At 39.9% G+C, this 20,753-nt stretch overlaps 1 protein-coding gene across 2 annotated transcripts; it reads left to right on the top strand.

Moving 5' to 3' along the window:
• Nucleotides 1-67: 67 nt before the first annotated feature.
• LOC134394825 (sulfate transporter-like) lies at nt 68-19,393 on the top strand. Of its 2 annotated transcripts, XM_063120574.1 has the most exons (4): nt 69-136; nt 1,545-1,644; nt 9,675-10,334; nt 11,751-19,393. In XM_063120574.1, the coding sequence occupies exons 3-4, from the start codon at nt 9,687-9,689 to the stop codon at nt 13,254-13,256; spliced, it is 2,154 nt and encodes a 717-aa protein (XP_062976644.1). In that variant the 5' UTR covers nt 69-136; nt 1,545-1,644; nt 9,675-9,686; the 3' UTR covers nt 13,257-19,393. The 2 variants fall into 2 exon arrangements, with proteins under 2 accessions (XP_062976645.1, XP_062976644.1); XM_063120575.1 differs by lacking the exon at nt 1,545-1,644 and having other exon boundaries at nt 68-136.
• Nucleotides 19,394-20,753: the final 1,360 nt, after the last annotated feature.

Here is a 20,753-nt window from a genome sequence, read left to right as displayed (position 1 = left end):
CGGGCCCGGGCCGAGAAGGACCTCCCTCTGCCCCCCTCCGGGCTGCCGGCTGGGAGGAACTACTAAAGCAAGAAGTTCGTCGCTTCTTTGACGGAGGCCGGGGAGTGAATGAGTCGCGTGTCACTTCGATAGGCGGGTAAGAGCCGTTGAAACGACAGCAAGTGTGTGTTCGTGTGTCTTTCGCGGGAAAGCAGGAAGCCCGACACCAGAGAGGAAAGGCTGGGGCGGCTGCACGAGAGCTTTAGTCTCCTCTGGAGCAGCCACCAGAAGAAGAATATACCCTCTTGCGTTTTCTCCTCAAAGGTGAACCCCCAAGACCGACCAGTCAGAGAGGGAAAGCGTAGCTTAGGCGAGAGGGTATGGAGGTAGGGGTCCAGCCTTCCAGCCACCCCACAACTCACTGCGGTGTGTCTCGCCTCAGGAAACACAGGAAGGTTTACAGATGGGACTTCAGCGGGTCGTGTCCCACAAAGCAGATACGGGATGGGAGGGCTGAGGGGCTTCTTGATAGGATGGCAAAGCCCTCTTGTTGGGGAGGGGTGAGTTGACATATGGCGTCTTGACAGCCTGGTCTACCATCCTTCCTAAAACACACACCACAGTGTTTCCCAAGAATAGCAGGAGTTCTTCATCCCAGCAACAGTTGATTAAACTGAATTGGTGCCCCAAGCGTTCAGCAGTTCCATTTCGGTGGTGTTTGATAAGTTAACATGGAATGCAGTTTATTAGGTTTGGGAATATCACCTCAGGTGCAGGACTGCCTCACTCATTCAGAAATGGAATAAAACATCCATTTTGTTTGAATGTTTGCCTTATGTATATAATATGTAGTACTGCGCAAAAACACGTGGAGGAAATTGTGTTGTTTTCTTCCCTGTCAATATGTTGTCAAAAGTAAGATTCACAGTCACGGACCTTACATGCAAATGAGATAGGAATGGTTTAGGACACAATGTTATACATGTTTAGATAGGGAAAAAAGCCCTGCAACTCTTAGTATCCCCCAGCCAGGCATGCTGGGAGTTATAAGACTTTTTTTCTGTCTAAACATGCACAGGATAAGCACATTTATGTGGGAGTCCCGTTGAACTCAATGGGGCTTACTTTTATACAGGTCTTCTACCGGTGTAAGACAGATTTCGTCTTCAGACCTCAAGGACAGTATGGGGTGGTGGGAAAGAAGGAGTGCAGAAAGTATTGATCTTTTCCAAGAGGTATATGAGGTATAGAAAATTGTTGAAAATCTTTAACAATATAAACACAGGAATGGCAATTTGGAATCTAGGTCAAAATCCTTTTCCATCTGAGATTCTGGAGGAAAGTTTCGATAATGTCACTCGAGTTATCGTGTTTGATTTGTGAAGAAGGTGTGTGTTTGATTTTCATAAAGAAGTGCTGTGGAACCTAGGGCACTGGGTTAGAGAGTAAAGAATGACATGTGTAGGTTAATGACCTCGTAACTTATTGCTACCTTGCGAAATCTGAGTCTTATCTGTGTACATTTGCTTTTCTTCACAATGTTAGTGCCTTTTCTCTATTTTTAGCGAGAGTGCCTTTTTGGAAGAAGAAGGCTTTATTCCTCAGTATTAAGCATGATTGTTTGGAAGGATAGTCCCCATCGATTATAGTGGAATTTATGTCCAGGTAAGTGTGTATTGGACATTATTTTAGGGTTGGTTCACAAAGTCGGTTTCCCTATATACAAGCAGACACTGCCTATCTTTGGAATGCAGCTGGTATGGAGAGATATTGCAGGAATTTCCATAAACATAGTATCTGGAGAGAAAAAATACTGTGGCCTTAGGAACTGTGGTGAATGGTGTTCTGTGCATGGCCCTATTCATACTATCCTTTTCTGCATTTGGACAAATGATCCCAAATTAAACTATAGATGATAGTACTAGAGATCACTGACTATGTCAGCCAGGTTGTCGTTGTCAAATCAGAACTATGGATTTTGGAAGCTTTATTTATAAAGCTGCTCAGAACTGACCTGGTTCTGCGCATATGTAAAAATAAGACAGATCCTGCTCACAGGCTTAACAGGGAAGGGAGGGAGGATGACATTTACCTGGAAAAGCTGAGGTAGAGGTGGAAAATGTTAGAAAAAGAAGAAAAGACAGCAGACTAATTTGCTTGAGGGAATACTTTGCCGTGCTTGTGGTCTGAATAGGCACAATATGATTAAATATTCTTTATGAATATTTGTTTGCTGTAGATCTTAGTTTGCTAATGAAGTAACAAGTATTTTATTATTATGAAGTTGTTAGCTGTCTTTTAAGCTCTTTGTAAGAACTTGTGTGGCTGACGTTAAAAAAATTAAATATTGTAGCTGGCAGGGGTGGGGGCAGAGTGTGACTGTGGCAGGAGGAGAATACTTTTAACCATTCTAACGCCCCCCTCCGCCGCCTGCTATTCACGATGGGATTAAAGCTTCTCTTGGTACTAATGGGAGATTTCCCCCCTAGTTGGCTATCAACATGTATGTTAAATCTTGTATTCTTCCTCACTCCCCCCATCCCAGAGAGACTATTTTTGACAGTACTTCTTGTTTACTGCCTGAAACAGGAATGTGCATCTTATTGTGTTTGTGATTCTATGGGGCATCTTGCATGCACCACATCTCTTTGGGAGGGATTATATGCAAAATTATGTTTTAGGTTGACCAAAAAAATCAACCACCAACAACTGAACAACTGGTACAGGTGAAATATTTCCCTTCAAATATTCAAAAATGTTGTATTTCATGTTTGTTCATGTGTGTCCAACATCTTTTTATGTAACCTAAGCTGCATATGTAATATCTAAAAATTGCTGGCCAAAAACCTGAATATACTCTTAGCTGTCCATTTGTGCAAGCATCATTCTTATAGCTATTTGCATGAACTTGCACCTCTGTCTTAAAAAAATCTACCGGTCAATGGATTCATAGGACCTCTTGGTGCTATTTTGACCCAGACTGAACTCTGGGTCAGACTGATCCACATGAGTAAGTTTAAAAGTGTCTGTTGCAGCCCTTTCATGGTGCAGTTTCCTACTGGGAGAAAACAAATGACTGCAAATCTAGTTTAAGCAAGAGAAAAACGGAGCTGAATTCCTTAACTGTTAACAATAGTTCACATTAAATAGGTGATATGGGATTGTATTCCAACTTGAGGTTGACAGCAGAAGTTTCAGGGAAAGAAGGAGAAAGTGCCTGCCTGGCCCTGTTACTTCCATGTTGGTGGTATGCGTGTCATATATAAACAGCTGCCCATTTGAATTTATTTTATTGGTAGATTAGTCAACAAGAGGTTTGATTAACCGGAAAGCAAATTTTAAACAGTGTGTTGAGGAATTGTGTTACACAGCCGTGCATGTAACATCCACAGAAAGCCATGCAAGCTATAGCCATGTGCTGACTTCTCCCTTTATCTGTTCCTTGTTTCATTTTTAAACCAGTATGGCTTTCCTTCAAGCAATAAGTACTATAGCTCCACCCCAAAGCAAGGTGAAGGTCATGTCCAGGTCTTAGTTGCGCGCCAGCAAAGAATCATTACAGGCAACTGAACCAGTAACGTTCAGCTGAAACGAGTATGTCTTTTAAATAATGCTGACTAATTTGAGCTTGCTTATTTTTTAAAAATATCCAGAGTGGTAACTGTGTTAGTCTGTTGTAGCTAAAAACAAAGGCTCTTGTAGCATCTTGGAAAATGAACAAACTTACTAGGATATAGCCAGCCTTCCTAGACCTGGTGTCCTCCAGATGTGTTGAACTACAAATCCCATCATCCATACAATTGACAATGCTGTCTGGCTGATGGGAGTTGTAGTCCATCACATCTGAAGGGCACTATGTAAGGAAAGGCTAGTATAAGCTTTCGTGGTCTACTGTAGGCTACAAAAGCTTCTTTTTAAAAAAATCATTTGGTTCTGTTTTGTTACTGGAATAGGAGGAGTATTCTTTATTACAAATCCCAAATTGATGTAAAGAAAAATATTAAATATGGCCATACTTCTAAGAATAAATAGTCTTTCTTAAAAAGTTATCTCACATTTTGGAAAACGATACCTTTTTGTGAAAAAGTACTGACAGATGTTCAAGGTTTTGATGCTATGCAAATTCCTCTGAGTAATTGTTATTAAACAGTTAGAAACAAAATAGTTATTCAGCTGCAGATATTTTAATGAGTTCACATCTCCAATGCACATAATCAAGTCTTGAGAGACCATAACTGATGTATTTATCTGATTATTCATGCCAACATGCTTGGCATGTGTTATGACTCACAGTGACCCATTAACATTTGTCTATACACTCTGGATACTTATTGGGGATGTAGTGAAACAAAGTTTGAAGGATGGAAAATGTAGTTAATTAAAACATATCTTTGGGAATCAAAATCCACTGGGGAAAAATAAAAATGGTCAGTTTCTGTAGGGAAAGTATAAAACTAGAGGAGGCCATGTGCTTATAAGTTTCTTCATATTGGTATAAGCAATAATTGCTTATCTAATAGAAAAACACTTTCTGCACTACATAATGAAAGCTTTTATGATGGTACATACAAAGGTGTAATGTAAGCAAGCCAACTTCTGGGCCAGGCAACTCACTGGCAAAATAGTTTTTCCCCTTATGGGAGACGTCTGTAACTTTAGTCTGGATACTTTTCAACATTCATATGATGAATAGACATCTGTTTTACTGTGCAAACTTTCCAGGTCTAGAATAAACTAACGGCAAATTAGTTAGTACAGAATCTCTGGTTGTAATGAATCATAATTTCTATGCTGATTTAACTTTTTGTTTATAGAGGAGTCGCTAAGCCTTCGAAATACAAACCTCCATGTTAATGAGAATCATAAATGTAATTTGTAGGAATTATGTTTAAACGTAGCTTGGAGATGTGAACTAAGATCCAAAGGGGAATGTGATTCAGTTTGCTTGCACTTGCGAGGCTTCAATAAATGGCTTACAGTTTGTGCAATGGTTAGAATTGTGGTCCCCAATATGCCTGCGATCACCACCAATGGTGCCTGTGATTATTTTTTAAAAAAATATTTTATTTTTCTGTTTTTTAATATACTTACATGGACTTATATGAAATATGTACAACATTCTAGTAATTATGCATAGGTTTCAACAGAAGTGGAACCAGATATCCATTTGAAGGTGGTGTCTATATTCCACCCATTCAGATATTGCAAGCATCATAAGGTCCTCAATCCATTACATTGTAGGAGGTCCTTCTAATATTGTAATATCAGTTTTTAGCTGTCAAAAGGGCACAAAGGATCCATTTATGCTGACCATTTGTTAATTTCCATGAAGCAGGTAAATAATTTTAAATAGCATGTACATAAGTGAATATTAATGATTCTTCCAGTACAAAAAATATCTGTGTAATATCTCCCCCCCAAAAAAGAAACAAGTACTGGACATTACCAACAGTTAGCTGAATTAGACAATCTCTTATTAAAGAGACATTGCAGAGTCCAGTAGACACGAAACAATTTCTTTTGCTGAGTAAGACACAGTCTGAGATCCATAAACACAACATAGATGCCAAAGCTGATTAGGCATTTTGTGGTGGTGCCCACAGCAAATTCCCAAATATGCCCACAGGTCCCAAAAAATTGGGGATTCCTAAGTTAATGAGTTGGACTAGGTCCAGGGAGACCTAGGCCATAGCTAAACCTAAGGTTTATCCCTGGATCGTCCAGGGGTCAAACCTGCTCATCTAGGTGACACACAGGGGATCCAGTGCTCAGGCAGGGGCGAGCCCTGGATGATCGCAGGATAAACCTTAGGTCTAGCTGTGGCCTTAGTGTCATCACACGGGCAGAAGTCACGTTTGCTGAGCGCCACTTCTCCGCCCACACATCTGTCCCTCATTACTTTCTCTTTTGAAAGAGGAAGTAAACAACTTGCAATTGGCCCATTCACTGGGCTGTTTTCATCCCACTGTTCCTCCTGCACACAGCAGGAGATAGCAGCAGCTTCTGTCTTTAAAAATAAATTGGACTTACTGGGGTATTGTTGTTTTGTGGCATGAAGGAGGCTAGAAGGGGCAGGAGGCATGCGGGAGGCAGACAGCGTCATGAGAGGGACCTGTGAAAATCCGTGAATACCCAGTAACAAACATGCAATAAAACGCTCGTCTGATGGATGTCCTAGTTCAAATCCACTCAGCCGTATTTATCTGCGTAAGCCTGCCACCATATATCTACCTAACCTACCTCATAGGAGGAGGGGAAATACCATGTATACCACCTTGAACTCTTTGGAGGAAAGGTGGGATATAAATGTGAATAATAATGATATGGCTGACAAGTTGCTCCTGATTATTAAGGAAACTTCATAAGCAGCCTTTGACACAACGCAAGGAGATACCGCTGGGAAAGAAAAACGGAGGTAACAGAGAAGCACAGGTGTGTCTGCACACTGGATTTCAACCTTAATGAATTAATCGTAAATATCCTTCATTTGATTCCCTTCAACATTACAGATCAAGGTTTCTGGTTAAAGTATTTTTGGTTAGTACAAACACTGGCATCTTACCTGTGTGGTGACCACTGGTTCTAGCCTTAGAACGTGTTTAGTAGAGCAAATGAGAACTTTTAAAACTATAATAATAACCATTTATGTAAAGTGACTTAAGAATTGGAAGCATTTGGCTTATAGATTCTTATTAATCTTTATAACAGCCCTGTAAGGTAGGTTAGTTACTATTACATTGCAGACTGGCTGTGAGATACCGATTGCTTAAAGCAACCCAGTAAGTTTATGTTTAAGGTGGCATTTGAATCAGGTCTTCCCAGCATGCAGCTTGCACATGTAGACACTAGGCAACAAAAATGCCACAAAATAGCATAGTCTTAGGGCATGTTGAGACACTACTTCTCCCCTCCTCATTATATGGGCAGTGACATTAGGAGCAAGTCTTGGGCAAATATGTTGCTGCTCTCCTCCCCTGCCGCCTGGTGAATAGAAGAAAATGGCTGCATTTATTTTGCTGCATAATCTTCATTACCCCATCATCTGGGAAAAAGGCTAGCGTGGGAATGTATAAAGCTGCGCCCCACGCTCAGGGGAAGAGGTAGAATCTGAACAAAATGAAGGGCCAGTTTTGTCAGCAGCATTTTTTTGTCAGCTGGTTATAATCTGCAACAGATCAAGAGATGTGTAATTTTCCACCGTCGTGTTATTAATGCAGTCATGCTACATCTATAGATCATCATATGACAAAGTTTAAAACTTTAATTAATGCTCGGGAATATTGTGTGAAGGTTTTTTTTAAATATGGCTGTGTGTGTGTTGTTGTTTTGAATTGTTAAATAAAGGTTAAATCAGATGTGATGTGGAAGACATGTCATGTGTTGTTATTTTTAACCCCCGTCCCCGAAACGTTGGGAACTCTGAATTTGCTTAGAGCAGTGTTAAGGAGGTTCTTCATTTTTTGATGCTGCAGGCAAGTTATTTGCCAGATCAGTCTCTCTACTCCCACCCCTGCAAGCAGCTGTTATTCCACTTGAGGGGAAAATACTGGGTATATGCAACTTTTCCCACTATGGATGGCAAAATAGATGTTAGGAGAGGGTAGATTTTTATCAGGAAATCTGCCTAAAAGGAGAGGGTGAAGCACCCATCTCCTGTACACTGTTTTGATCAGTTTTAGAGCCCCCTGAAGCTACATTTCTGTGAGATTTTTTTAAAAAACCACATCACATCTAATTTAACCTTTACTTAACAATTCTGAACAAAAATCCATATTAAAAATCTCTCAAGTCACTTCTGCTAGACCATGAAAATTAATGTTTAAATATCATATGAAAAATTCAGTAGGGGCGGGGGGGGGGAATGATAATCGGGGGAAACTTAAAAGTCTCTCGAACTTAGTCCACACATCACAGATAGTGTGATGATAACTTTGCTTAAACTCTCAATTTACCTTGATTATTTTTGACCTGTATATTTTCCTTCCTGGGAGTGAGGGATTTGCCATTGTGAGCTTTCACTAGCTGCTTTCTACAACAGCCTCGATTTAAGGATATCCCATTTCTCTCTCTAATAAGCATAGAAAACAGAATAATGTTTAGTATGACACACCCATCATAATATAAGGACATTATTTGTCAGGCCAGGTTCACACAATCTAAATCACCCACAGCGGCTTAATTAAGCCACCATAGTTTACAAATGCCTGTGGGTGCCTGTTCTGTAACCCAAACCCAGCTTGGCGTTTTGTCCGAACACGTGAGGTTGGGTTGTTGGCATGGCTAACAAACCACCCAGAACCCATGGGCTGTTTTAGGGATGTGAGTAGTTTATTAACCATGCTAACAGCCCAACCTCCCTGTGTTCAGACGACACAACAAGCTATGAACTGAGTTGTGTTACATGGTGGATTTTTTAAGTCACCGGGGGTAATTTGGATCATGCAAATTGTATCAATAACTTACTGCAAATACTACAAGTAACATCTGCAAATAGTTCTGAAGTCCAATCTTTCTTTGACTCTCAAGCTGCTCCTAGTCTTTATTTTTTGTTGTTTTAAAAATGTTAATATTATTCATTTATTTATTATTTATACCAATATTTATATACCGTTTCTCATTTGAAACAAATCCTGCAGTGCTTTACAAAAGAATAATAATAATAAAACAAAACAAAACAAAACAACAACAACAACAAAAGACCTCACATATCCACATATACGATGGTATCATGGGGGTGGTACAAAGATAGTTCGTGGTCTGGGGAAAGTCAAAGCAAAAAAACCTATGTTTTCAGGAAATGCCTAAAACATGTCACTGTTGAGGCCTGATGTACCTCACAGGGGAGACACCACTGCAGAGAAGGCCCACCTCCTTCCCATTATCAAATGGGAATCAGTAGGTTGCAATGTTAAGGTTGCAGGTTTATGAATTCTGATAAAGAGTGATGAAGGAACAATGTTTCTCTTTTTTTTCCATCTGTTGTCTTAGTACCAATTTTTTAAATACTTTATTTCATTATTTTGCATTGTACAACAAGCTTATAGTCAACAAATATAGTCAACAAATACAATAACAGTCAACTAGCCAAACAAAAATTATAAAAAGAAACTGTTCCCATTCTTATTTTAAATTCATAAACATTAGAATGTCCTTACAGCACCGCTCACTTAATTAGATCCCCCCAAAATGATGTTTGGGAGGTTGGAGGCTTATAGGCCACCATCCCTTTCTTGGAACAAATGAACTTTGGGAAGAGCTTTATGAATTATATTGCACAAATCTATTCAGAATCCCATGCAGTAGTGAGAGTAAATGGCATAGATTCTGCTCAGTTCTCCCTGACCAGAGGCACAAGGCAAGTATGTCCCCTCTCTCCTTTAAAGATTTTTCTATTGCCACCTTAATCCACTGTATGCACATACCTGACCCCAACACTGAAATCAGTGGCAAAGTCTGCTTTGATGGGACACCCCATGTGTTCTTAATGTATCAGTGGTACAGTTTGACTTATGCTGTTGCTGATGATGCAGACTAAAGGTTTTTTTTTTACTCCGTTTAATATGAAGTAGTACTGATAAATCCTTTCTTTTTCAAAGAGTTGGTTGTATTCATTTTGTTTTAATAAGCTTCAAATCTGTATACAAATTAATGTAACAATTCTTAGTTCTTCTCTTGTTTCCCCCCCACTGTGCTAGTGAGCCCTGAAGATGGCAGCAGAAACCAACCACGTCCATGCAGTGTTTGAGTTGACAAAGGCAAATGATGGCAAAGACAACCATCATCCTAGGATCTCCCTGGAACCTATAGAAAAGAGCATAGATATCAAGGCATGTGTGGTGAAGCAAGTGAAGAAAAATTGCAGCTGCACCCCAGCTAGAGCCAAAGATTTGATCTTCAGTTTTCTCCCAGTACTGAAGTGGCTTCCTAAGTACAGCCTGAAAAAAGACATCTTGGGAGATCTGATGTCTGGTATCATTGTGGGAATCTTGTTGGTTCCACAGTCTATTGCCTATTCCCTGTTGGCTGGCCAAGAACCCATCTATGGACTGTATACATCATTTTTTGCAAGCATCATTTATTTCCTGTTTGGAACCTCCCGTCACATCTCTGTTGGCATTTTTGGTGTGCTCTGCTTGATGGTGGGAGAGGTGGTGAACCGTGAAGTACAGAGAGCTGGATATGACTCAGAACCAAGTACTTCTAGCAGTTATCACTCAGACATGCACATTTACTTAAATAACAACAGCACATTGGGGGCTTTGACAGTGAACCAGACATCACAAATGTTATGTGATAGAAGTTGCTATGCAATTAATGTCGGAGCCACTGTCACTTTCATTGCTGGCATTTATCAGGTAAGAGGGGACAGCCCAAAGAGCATCTGTTTTATATGTTTCCTGTTATTTTTCTCTTGTTGCCTTTCTAGACAAGTGTGCAAGTTTGGTACTATAGCTTTAATATTATACATTTTCTTTGGATTAGAAGTAAACAGTAACATGCATATTCATAAATAGCCATAATTCTCCGAGATCAGTTTTAGCAGCATCTCTTTTGCACATTTCTTTTGGGAAATGTTATATAGATTTTGTTAGAAACTACTTCCACTTGGTGTGCAGCCTATCACTTGTCTTGAATAGCACTGATGCTACCATCACTGAACCACTTTTCTTTCCAGTTGAGATGATTGGGAAAGGATTGTTAATGAAGTGATTGTGTAGGCATCTGGAATGAAGAGCTGATTTGGAGTGTATTTTTGCAAGATAGTACTTAGAATGCTGGACTAGAACTGGGGATTCCCACTCAGATCTAAACCTTATTGAATCACTGTCTCTCAGCTCAACCTATCTCACAGGTTGGTTGTGAGATAGGTTGCCTGATGCCCTCCAGATTTCAACTTCCAGCAGCCCAAGCCAACATGCCAATGGTCAGGGATGCTGGGAGTTGTAAAAACATCTGGAGGACATCAGGTTGGGGAAGGTTGATATAGAGGGACATGATATGGGTCAGTGTTGCTCAGTGTGTTGTGAGTGCTTTTTTACTCCAATTGAATGTATTGAACCTCATTCTATACAGTTTCCTGCTTTCTTCCATAATACTTTCAGCTGGTCTATAACTGGGATCCAAACATCCATTTGCTTCTCCATTTGCACTTGTTCAGCCAACCCACAAATCCAGGACTACTTCACTCTATTGGTTAGAGGCCATGAGGTCCCAGTCTGACACAAGCTTGGGGAGGGGGAAATATCAGGATCTGGTCATCTCATGATGTTGTCAAAATTCTTGAAGTATCAAACAGCACAGATTAATGTTTAATAACCGTATAAAGATGTGCAAAACCTAAATCACATAAAGGAACTCTTTACAATTACACCATTATACACAGTTTTATACCCAACCAAGCAAATACACACACCTGCCAAAATGGGAAATAGCATTACAGGTGCTTTAAAAAACAACAACAATGAAATATTGGTGGTAAAAAAAACCTGGAGTCCTGAAAAGCATATTTGAATCCAAAAAGGTTAAAAAAAACAAGCTAGAAAGGCAAGTCTAATAAAAAAAATGAACACCACATAACTTTCACAAAGGACCTGAAACAAGTTCAACCCAATTTAATGAATTTCCCTCCACTCACAACTCATAATCATGCATGTGGTTTGTAATTTGATTTATTCAGACACAGTTATGCCTAATAGTGTGTGCATTATCTTGTAGTGCTCTTTTGTACTGTGGTGCAAAATTGACTTCTGAACCTTTGTGTTTCTTTTCAGGTTGCCATGGGCTTCTTTCAGGTGGGCTTTGTCTCTGTGTATCTCTCTGATGCCTTGCTCAGCGGATTTGTTACAGGTGCTTCCTTCACCATTCTCACATCACAAGCCAAATACCTCCTGGGCTTAGACATTCCTCGGAGCAGTGGCATTGGTTCCCTTGTAACCACCTGGATAAACATATTCAGAAACATTCACAAGACCAACATCTGTGACCTCATCACCAGCTGCTTGTGCCTTCTTGTTCTTATCCCAACTAAAGAGCTCAATGAGCGGTTCAAATCCAAACTTAAGGCTCCCTTGCCCACTGAGCTGTTCGTGGTTGTGGCAGCTACACTGGCATCACATTTTGGGAAGCTGAATGAGAAATATAGCTCCAGTGTTGCTGGACACATCCCAACTGGGTTTCTTCCACCACAACCACCAGATTGGAATCTGATTCCCAGGGTGGCTGTGGATGCAGTGGCCATTGCTATTATTGGCTTTGCCATCACTGTGTCTCTTTCTGAGATGTTTGCCAAGAAGCATGGCTACACAGTTAAACCCAACCAGGAAATGTATGCCATTGGTTTTTGCAACATCATCCCTTCTTTTTTTCACTGTTTCACAACCAGTGCAGCCCTTGCCAAGACACTTGTCAAAGAGTCAACAGGCTGTAGGACTCAGATCTCTGGTGTTGTAACTGCCTTGGTCATCTTGTTAGTCCTCCTTGTGATTGCTCCCCTCTTCTATTCCCTCCAGAAGTGTGTACTAGGAGTCATAACCATTGTCAATCTCAGAGGAGCCTTGCGGAAATTTAATGACTTACCTAAAATGTGGCGATTAAGCAAAGTGGACACCGTGATTTGGATAGTCACCATGTTATCTTCTGCACTGATAAGTACTGAGCTTGGCCTTCTGATTGGGGTCAGCTTTTCCATGCTGTGTGTCATTTTGCGGACTCAGAGACCAGAAGGACAACTACTGGGTTGGGTGCCGGAATCTGAAATCTATGAACCCCTTCCTGCCTATAGGGACCTTCAGACTAAGTCAGGCGTCAAAGTTTTTCGTTTTGAAGCACCCATCTACTATGCTAATAAAGAGAGCTTCAAGTCCATGCTGTTCAAGCAGACTGGAGTTAATCCTTTGCGGGAGTTAGCAGCAAAGAGCAAGGCAGAAAAGCGGAAGCTTAGCAAGAAAATGGCCAATGCCAATGGAAACCAGGCAGAGACCTCAGTGCAGCTTGTCACTCAAGTTTTGGAGTTCCACACTATAGTGATTGACTGTTGTGCAGTGCAGTTCTTAGATACAGCAGGGATTCACACACTCAAAGAGGTTCACAAGGATTATGGGGATATTGGCATCCAGGTGCTGCTGGCTCACTGCAATCCCTCTGTGAGGGATTCCTTACACCGAGGGGAATATATTAAAAAGGGGGAGAAAGAATCCCTCTTCCATAGTGTGCACCAAGCTGTGGAACATGCACTGTGTGCTTATAGGCAGAATGGGTGCTGTGCGTCTGAAGTCTAGTGTAAGTAAAGAGTTCATGCTGAACATTAGCTAAATTCAGATAATGGTGTACTTGTGTGTCAGAGATAATGCTGGGCATATGCTCACACAGTTGTAAAGGGCTATTCCTATTTTTCCTATGCTGTTGAGAGCACAAGATCATAAACAAATATGTTTTATGCTTTTAATTTTGCTCTGCTGGATAAGGCATTAAGAAAGCAGTAATGACTTATGAGAGGAAATCTGGATAGCTGTATCTGCAACCTGTTCAAGACAACTCTCAGCACTCCTGACCAATGGCCATGATGGCTAGGCCTGGTGGAAGCTGATGTCAAAACATCTGGGGGGCACCAGGTTGGAGAAGGTTGGCATAGCAGAACAAATACTCTTGAAGCTTGATGTGTCTCATTCACACCCCTTTCAATGTTTTCATATTAGTTTTTTCTCTCTCCTCAGATTGATGTGCATTTGACTTGTGCAGATAGTGCTGTTTTACTGAATAGTACTTTATCTTGAAAGAGAAAATATGGCCTGGGTCTTCATATCCAAAGAAGGTTCATGGGGAAAAGTTGTATCCCCCTCCCTCCCCCAAAAGTTACTCCACAGAGTCAGGGGGCTCTCTGGGGCATGAAGGGCTGCTGGGGAAGGGGAGAATTGGGTGCAAGTCCACCTGATTTTGGGTGATTCTTCTCTAACCCAGTGCTTCATCCCACACTGCTGAGGAGGGGCCTCTAGATGCAAGAGGCTTCTGGGGAGGGAGTTGCAGGTGGTAGCAGTGGGGAGGACAGAATGGTACATTTGCTTCTGTGAACTTCCTTCCATTCGCTTACCTTAGGATCCAACCCTACGTTGCTTTATTGAGTTGATGGTTTCAACAATTTCAGAGTAGAGTAGTTTGCCTTCTGATGTCTTTTACTCCTTAATCTGTCCAGTAAATTGAGAATAAACATCTAGCTTTGTTTTAATCTGTTGATAATTCAACGCAGACACCTTTCCACTGTTCTGAAACCAGCCATAAGCGCTTTTAATAGGATTTGACACAGTGGAAAGAGCATGTTAGCAGTTTCATAACTGAGAGTTTGACTTGTGTCATTTGAATGTTTGAAACAAGCTAGATACTTAATCAATTTACACATTTTTTGGAAGCCAAAACACTGTCCCTTCCTTTAAGAAGACTAATGGAGGGTGCCTGAAGGATAATCAGAGGTTGTAATTAGCTCACCCCACCCCCACCCACCGCTATCTCCTCTGTCAGCTAGTTGCTATTGCATAAGGGATTTACTGAGTAATTATTCTACAGGTATAGACTTTTTATTGCACTTTTTATAGTGAATGTCCTAAAGTATTTGCAGAAATAAGATATGTTGTTCTCAAGTTCCCACAGGTTAGGCAAGTAAAATGCCGGCCTCTGAGAATAAAATAAAAACCTCTAATGGGCCCTTTAAGCCAAAGATTCCTTTCCATCCTCTGTTCTGGGGCTATTTAAATACTGAATTAAAAAATTGTGTATTCAGCTGCAATGAGGGTTTGTTTTGGGCAAAATTCTCTTTTTTATATAATTCTAACTGGATTTTATTGTAAGGCATTCTGGAACTCAGTATAAAGATAGGATGAAAGGAAGCTGTAGGGAAGCTTTGTGACTTCTGTATTGTAATTATTAGCATTCCTAGTGCAAAAGAACAAGAGCTGTAACATCTTTATTATTCTAGGTGTTCATTATGAACAGGCTCTTCCTGCGCAGCCTTTTTTGTAAGCACTGTAAATTGTCATAGAGATCAGCAATGATAAAATGCCTGTTGCATTATGCAGTTCATTGGCAAGTGGGATTATTTCCTGCATTGTGGGATTTTGTACAACACGGGATTTAAAACATTTACGCATATATACTTATATGTGCATAATGGAGCTAAATTCCACAAAAACAAATATATGCAAGATGAATTTAAAAAAAAACAAAACAGTTTCACCTGTAAACTGAATTCACTGAATTCATTCAAGATAATCCTTTCTACCTTCTGAGTGTTCTGAGAAATCTTAAATGATTTTTGACGTAGGAAACAGATAGCCAAAAGAATAGGGGCAACTGGCCTGGTGCCTTTCAAATGTTTTGGCCTACAACTTCCATCAGCCCCAGCCAGCATTGGCAATGGTTAGGGATTATATGAGTTGTAGTTCAAAACAACTGGAGGATACTAGGTTGCCTACCTCTGCATATGACCTGCTAGATTAGATCAGTGGTCTTCTAGTCCCTCATCTTATTTCTAGCAGTGCCCAGAAAGATGCTTCTGGAAAGTTCAAAAGCAGGGCGTGAAGACTGCTTGTCCACTATTCTCAAGCACCCCCCGCCCTGCCAGCAACTGGCTTTCAAATGGCATGTAGAATGTCTTTGAACCTGGAAGTTCCTTATAGCCATCATGGCTAATAGTTGTTGATACACCATATCAGCCATCTAAGCCAGTGGCCATCACTACACATTGTGGTCAGGAATTCAGTTATGCATTGTGTAAAAAAGTGCTTTCTTCTATCTGCTCAGAGGCCTTAGCTAGACCTAAGGATTATCCCAGGCAAATAGAGGGGTTGTCCCTGCCTGCTTCCGGGATCGCCTGTGTGTCATTTGGATGCACGGAGATGATCCTGGGACAATCCCGGGATATAGGCCTGGTATAGCCATGGCCTAAGTCTATCAATTTCACTGGATGATCTTGAATTGTAGTATATGGATTAAGGAAAAATCTCTGTCCATTAGCAATTTCCTTGCAATCCTCCAATTTATAGCTAAACTCCTAGGGGGTAGAGTTTACCAGGGTGGCCTCAGGCAGCAGCTCTATTTAAAGGAATTAGAATTGTGCATCTCTCACTTCTTTTAATTGAGGTGGTGTAATCAAAGCTTTGGTTAAATACTGGTGGGGTTTTGTTTCAATTGTTTGTTTGCATTGGGCTTTCTGGCAGTGAGTGGTAGGGCAATATTGAATGTTCCCTGTTACTTTTGGATAATTAACTATAAACTTATGAAGAGGGTTTTTTGTTTTGTTTTTGGCTTTTAAGATTCCCATCCAAATTTTTTTTAAAAAGTGAAAAAAATAAATCAGTCACAAAAACAGGCTTGTCTGATCCAGATTATTTTGTGCATTATAAAACAGTATGTTGAAATCTTATAATTAAGAAGAAAATAATACATTCTTACCTAGCCAGTACTATAATCTCTGTTTCCAAACAGAGGGCTCCTAGCTCCACCAATTAAGATATTGTGCAACTATGCAATCTCCTCCATTTTAATGTATTTTTTGTGAACAGCAAAAAGGGGGAAGAAGAGGGAAAACATGGCAGGGTTACAAGTAAAAAATGATGTAGTTTGGACCCATTATAAAATTCCATGAATGAGCCAGGGCAATACCATAAAAAAAGCCTCATCTGAAAGCACTCCTAAAATCCACTAAAGACATTGCATTAAAACTAGTGTAATTTTTCTGAAATAAATAAAAAAGGCAATCTGGTTTAAGCAAGTCATCTGGGGTTTGTGTTAACAGTTCCTTCCCAGGATGCTATTTCCAGTTCTTCATAGGAGAACATAGTCTCTGTGTTATGGGCCCTTCTCCTTTGAGAGAAAGTCACAATTAAAAACCCTGTGCTACTTTCCATGGCCACCGCACTTACTAAATTCTTACAGGAGTTTGTGTTTAAGGTAGGGTTGTCTCCTTTTTCCACAGGAGGTTTTTGCATACAGTGGCTGCATTGTAGACAGACAGACAGGAGGCATTTTTTAAAGAAGCCTGTATTTTTTAAAAAATGCCTTCTGTCTGTCTACAATGCAGCCACTGTATGCAAAAACCTCCTGTGGAAAAAGGAGGCAAAAAAGCTAGCTGACAAATAGGCATCTTTTGTCAGCTAGCTTTTTTGGAACCCTCCGTATCCTTCCCACTGTTGTGGGAATTGCTTGCAGGAGCACTCCACTGACTTCGAAAACATGGAATAGGAAGTGGTCAGAAGGTGGTAGTACCGTCGTCTTCCAGAAGGGTGCTCTGCAGGCTTACATACTGCACTTAGAAGCCAAGAATTCCAGTGGAAGAGTTAATTAAATTAACCTAAGCACTAGAAAGCTGGTTGAATTATTTTTCAGTATGATGATTCACGTGCTATGGGAAACTGGGCTGTAGGTTTTGATTTATACTAAATAAATCTTGATTAGAAGAGTGCCATATGTTAGGATTAACAACTAGAAAAGCAATAGCCTTGGCTGTTTTTTCACTTCCCCTCAAATCTGTAGTGTTGAACTCAAATTGTTTTGCCACCTGTATGTATCATGGTTTGTTCTCTGTGCGCTGCTAAGAGCTGGTGCAGAGGTAACACTTTCCACTTCAAGATGAGGGTAGCAGTGATTCCAGTTTCAAAAATCATCTCCAGCTTCATGGCCAAATTAATGTGGCTTTGCTGACATAAACTGTAGCTGTCAGGAGTTGTTCCTGATTCCATGGCCTCAGTTTGTATGAGGGTTATAGTTGATGTGGAGATTCCCTTTACAGGACCAAACTTTTGTGGGTGTGATCGGCCCAGCTGTATGCAGCTTTTCTTCACATAGAAGGACCCATTAAGCTTTTAACAAGATAGATTTCAACCACTGAGACTTTAGCCTTTAATACCAAAAAGTGCTATTATGGTCTTTGCCAGGTGTGATAGAAATTTTACATTTTTGGAACTTCCTGTATGTTAACAACAGGGCATTATGAAAACAAATATTTACAATGCTTCAGTTATAAACTTAATGTGTATCTTAATTTATCTTTTTACCTCTTGCTGCTGCTGTTCATAGCAGTTTCTGTTACCCCTAGTATATCTGATGCACTATAAATGCTGGCATTGAATAACTTAACAGATTTTACTTTTTACTTTTACTTTTTACTTTTTACTTTGCTGTTCTAGTAAATTACACAGTACTAATTTTAATTTGGAATTTACAAGATTGTAAACTATAAACACTGGGCCCAAATTGTGCTTTAATGTAGTTTCTCTTTAATCACATCATCACCGCTTTAGTAACATTTTGTGGCATAAGCCATTTTGGTGTTTGCTTTTCAACAAAAATGCCAAGGGATAGTATATGGCCAAAAAGGCATGGCATGTGACTTGCAGTAAATGGAGCCATTATATCTGTCTGCCTTTCTAATCTATTTTTAATGTATTTTTATTGTGGGACCATTCAAAGCGCTTTTAAAGGACTGTGATCATTTTCCCCCACAGAGCATTTGCTGTACCTTCCTTGTACTGTGCAATGCAATGCTTACTGTATTGAATTTGTATTGTATTTTACTGCGTCCGATTTATGGTACTAAGTAGTGTAGTTCCCAGGTTCCTCCTTTTTGCCCTTTTTGAAGATAGGTACTACATTAGCCCTCCTCCAGTCATCTGGCACTTCACCTGTCTTCCATGATTTCGCAAAGATAATAGACAGTGGTTCTGAGAGTTCTTTTGCTAGCTCCTTTATTACTCTAAGATGGAGTTCATCTGGCTCTGGAGATTTGAACTCGTTCAAGGAAATTAGGCGTTCTTTGACCATTTGTTTATCAATCTCAAACTGCAATCTGGCCCCCTCAGCTTGTGCTTCACTTTTTCCAGGGGGGTCATAGACCTGCTTTTGGGAGAAGACTGAGCCAAAGTAGGAATTGAGCACTTCGGCCTTTTCTTTGTCATTTGTTATCAATTTGCCATCTACTATTAATAATAATGACTTGAGCAGCTAAGTGCCAACAAAGAATCATACCAGCATGTCCACACTGATAATACAATGCATTTTGGTAGCAATCCACATGCATCCAGTAGCTGAATAACATGCTGTTGCACTCATGTGAATTGCTGTGAGGACCCATGTGTGTATTGGGCTATTCCTCCTGACTCAATTAGTTTTGATAGTAGTCCTCCAAAGGCGTGTAGGCCTTTGGACCTTCAGACATTCTGAGTTTTGTAGATCTAGGTATATGTTTGTAATTGGAAACTTGCACTATCTAAGGCAGAACTAAGTATTGAAAGTGAAGTGGAGGCCTTTCTCATTTTGAAGATTGCCAACAATGTGGTTTGTATTTGCTTTTTAATACATTGCTGTTATCGTCCTGGAATGTACTATTGCTATGAGGCTCAAGGTATCTCAGGTAGTATGAAATAAGATAGCTGACATGGATATATATATATATGCTTTTATAAAAATATAATCAAGCTTGTGCACCAAAGTAACCCAAGCTCTGCACCATGAAATTTGAATTATGCAAACTAGAAACAATGGAAGTTGAATGTGGCATTGCACCAGCTGAATCAAATGAAACCAAATTGATTTTGGGGGTGGGAAACAAATTGGTATGTTTTTTTAATAGCACTTTTCGGATATGTGATCCGTGCTGCTCGAATTATGGGGGATCCATATGTGGGGGTGTTATAGGGGGCTTATAGGGGAACCCTTAATTAAAAGCCCTGACTTCATCTCCAGCTCCTCACACTTTTATCCAAACCACACACAGGCACACACCAGAACCTTTTAAAACCAGTGGCTAAGCGGGCCATCTTAAAAGGTAGAAAGCTATCCTTCTCCCTTCTCATAATTCAAGCACTGTGACAAGCCTAAGAAAAATAATAAAAACAATCTCAGGAATCATAATGGGAAGTCACTCTTTATGCGTACAAGAGGAGAATGAAATTCAATATGTTATGAACCAAATGTTTAGTTATTTAATACCTGGATGTTTGTAGAAAGAGAGTCTGTCTTTTAGCCATTCTAACAGTTGTACTAATCAAATGAATTCAGGTAGTCACTGAAAACAGTGCATTATTTGTATGATTTCAGGAACAACTTATCCCCTGTGAGTTTGAAAGCAATCTGTTTCCCTCGAACATTGATAGAGATATCTTAATTATTTTTAAGCCTTGGGGGGTTTCTTTCTCTACATGATTTGGCTAGTATACCAAGATAACGTCAAACTGAAACAGCTTGTCGAATGTTTAGAACCAAAGTGCTGTAACAACTTGACCAAATATAGTTTTGAGAAATGGCTGAATCTTTATGTCTATATTTTTTATGCTGTAAAGATTGATCAAAATGCACAGATACAAAACAAAAATCACAATGTAAATAAATGTCATCAAGTGTGTTTACTCTTTCCTCCAGCTGTTAAGATTTAATGCTAGTATTTTTACAAAAAAATTGAACTAACTGGAGGATTTTGTATCAGTTTTCATAAGATTACTCTGTAAACTTATTTACTATTAAAATATTTTATACTATTATCTTTTGTACTTCTTATTTGGCTCTTGTATTTAGGTATCAGTATATAAATAGAACTCAGCTGCAGGGTTTATGATGAGAAGAGAAGACTGAGGGGAGACATGATAGGCTGCTGTAAAGAAGGCAAACTCCATGTAAGGCATTATAAGAAAAGGAATTGAGAATAAAACAGCCAGTATCATACTGCCCTTATACAAATCTATGGTGTGACCACACTTGGAATACTGTGTACAGTTCTGGTCACCACACCTAAA

Source organism: Elgaria multicarinata, chromosome 3 (assembly GCF_023053635.1).
Source record: "Elgaria multicarinata webbii isolate HBS135686 ecotype San Diego chromosome 3, rElgMul1.1.pri, whole genome shotgun sequence".
NCBI classification, from domain to species: Eukaryota; Metazoa; Chordata; class Lepidosauria; order Squamata; family Anguidae; genus Elgaria; species Elgaria multicarinata.
The sequence above is the reverse complement of the archived record's forward strand: the minus strand, read 5'-3'. Positions and strand labels throughout refer to the sequence as shown.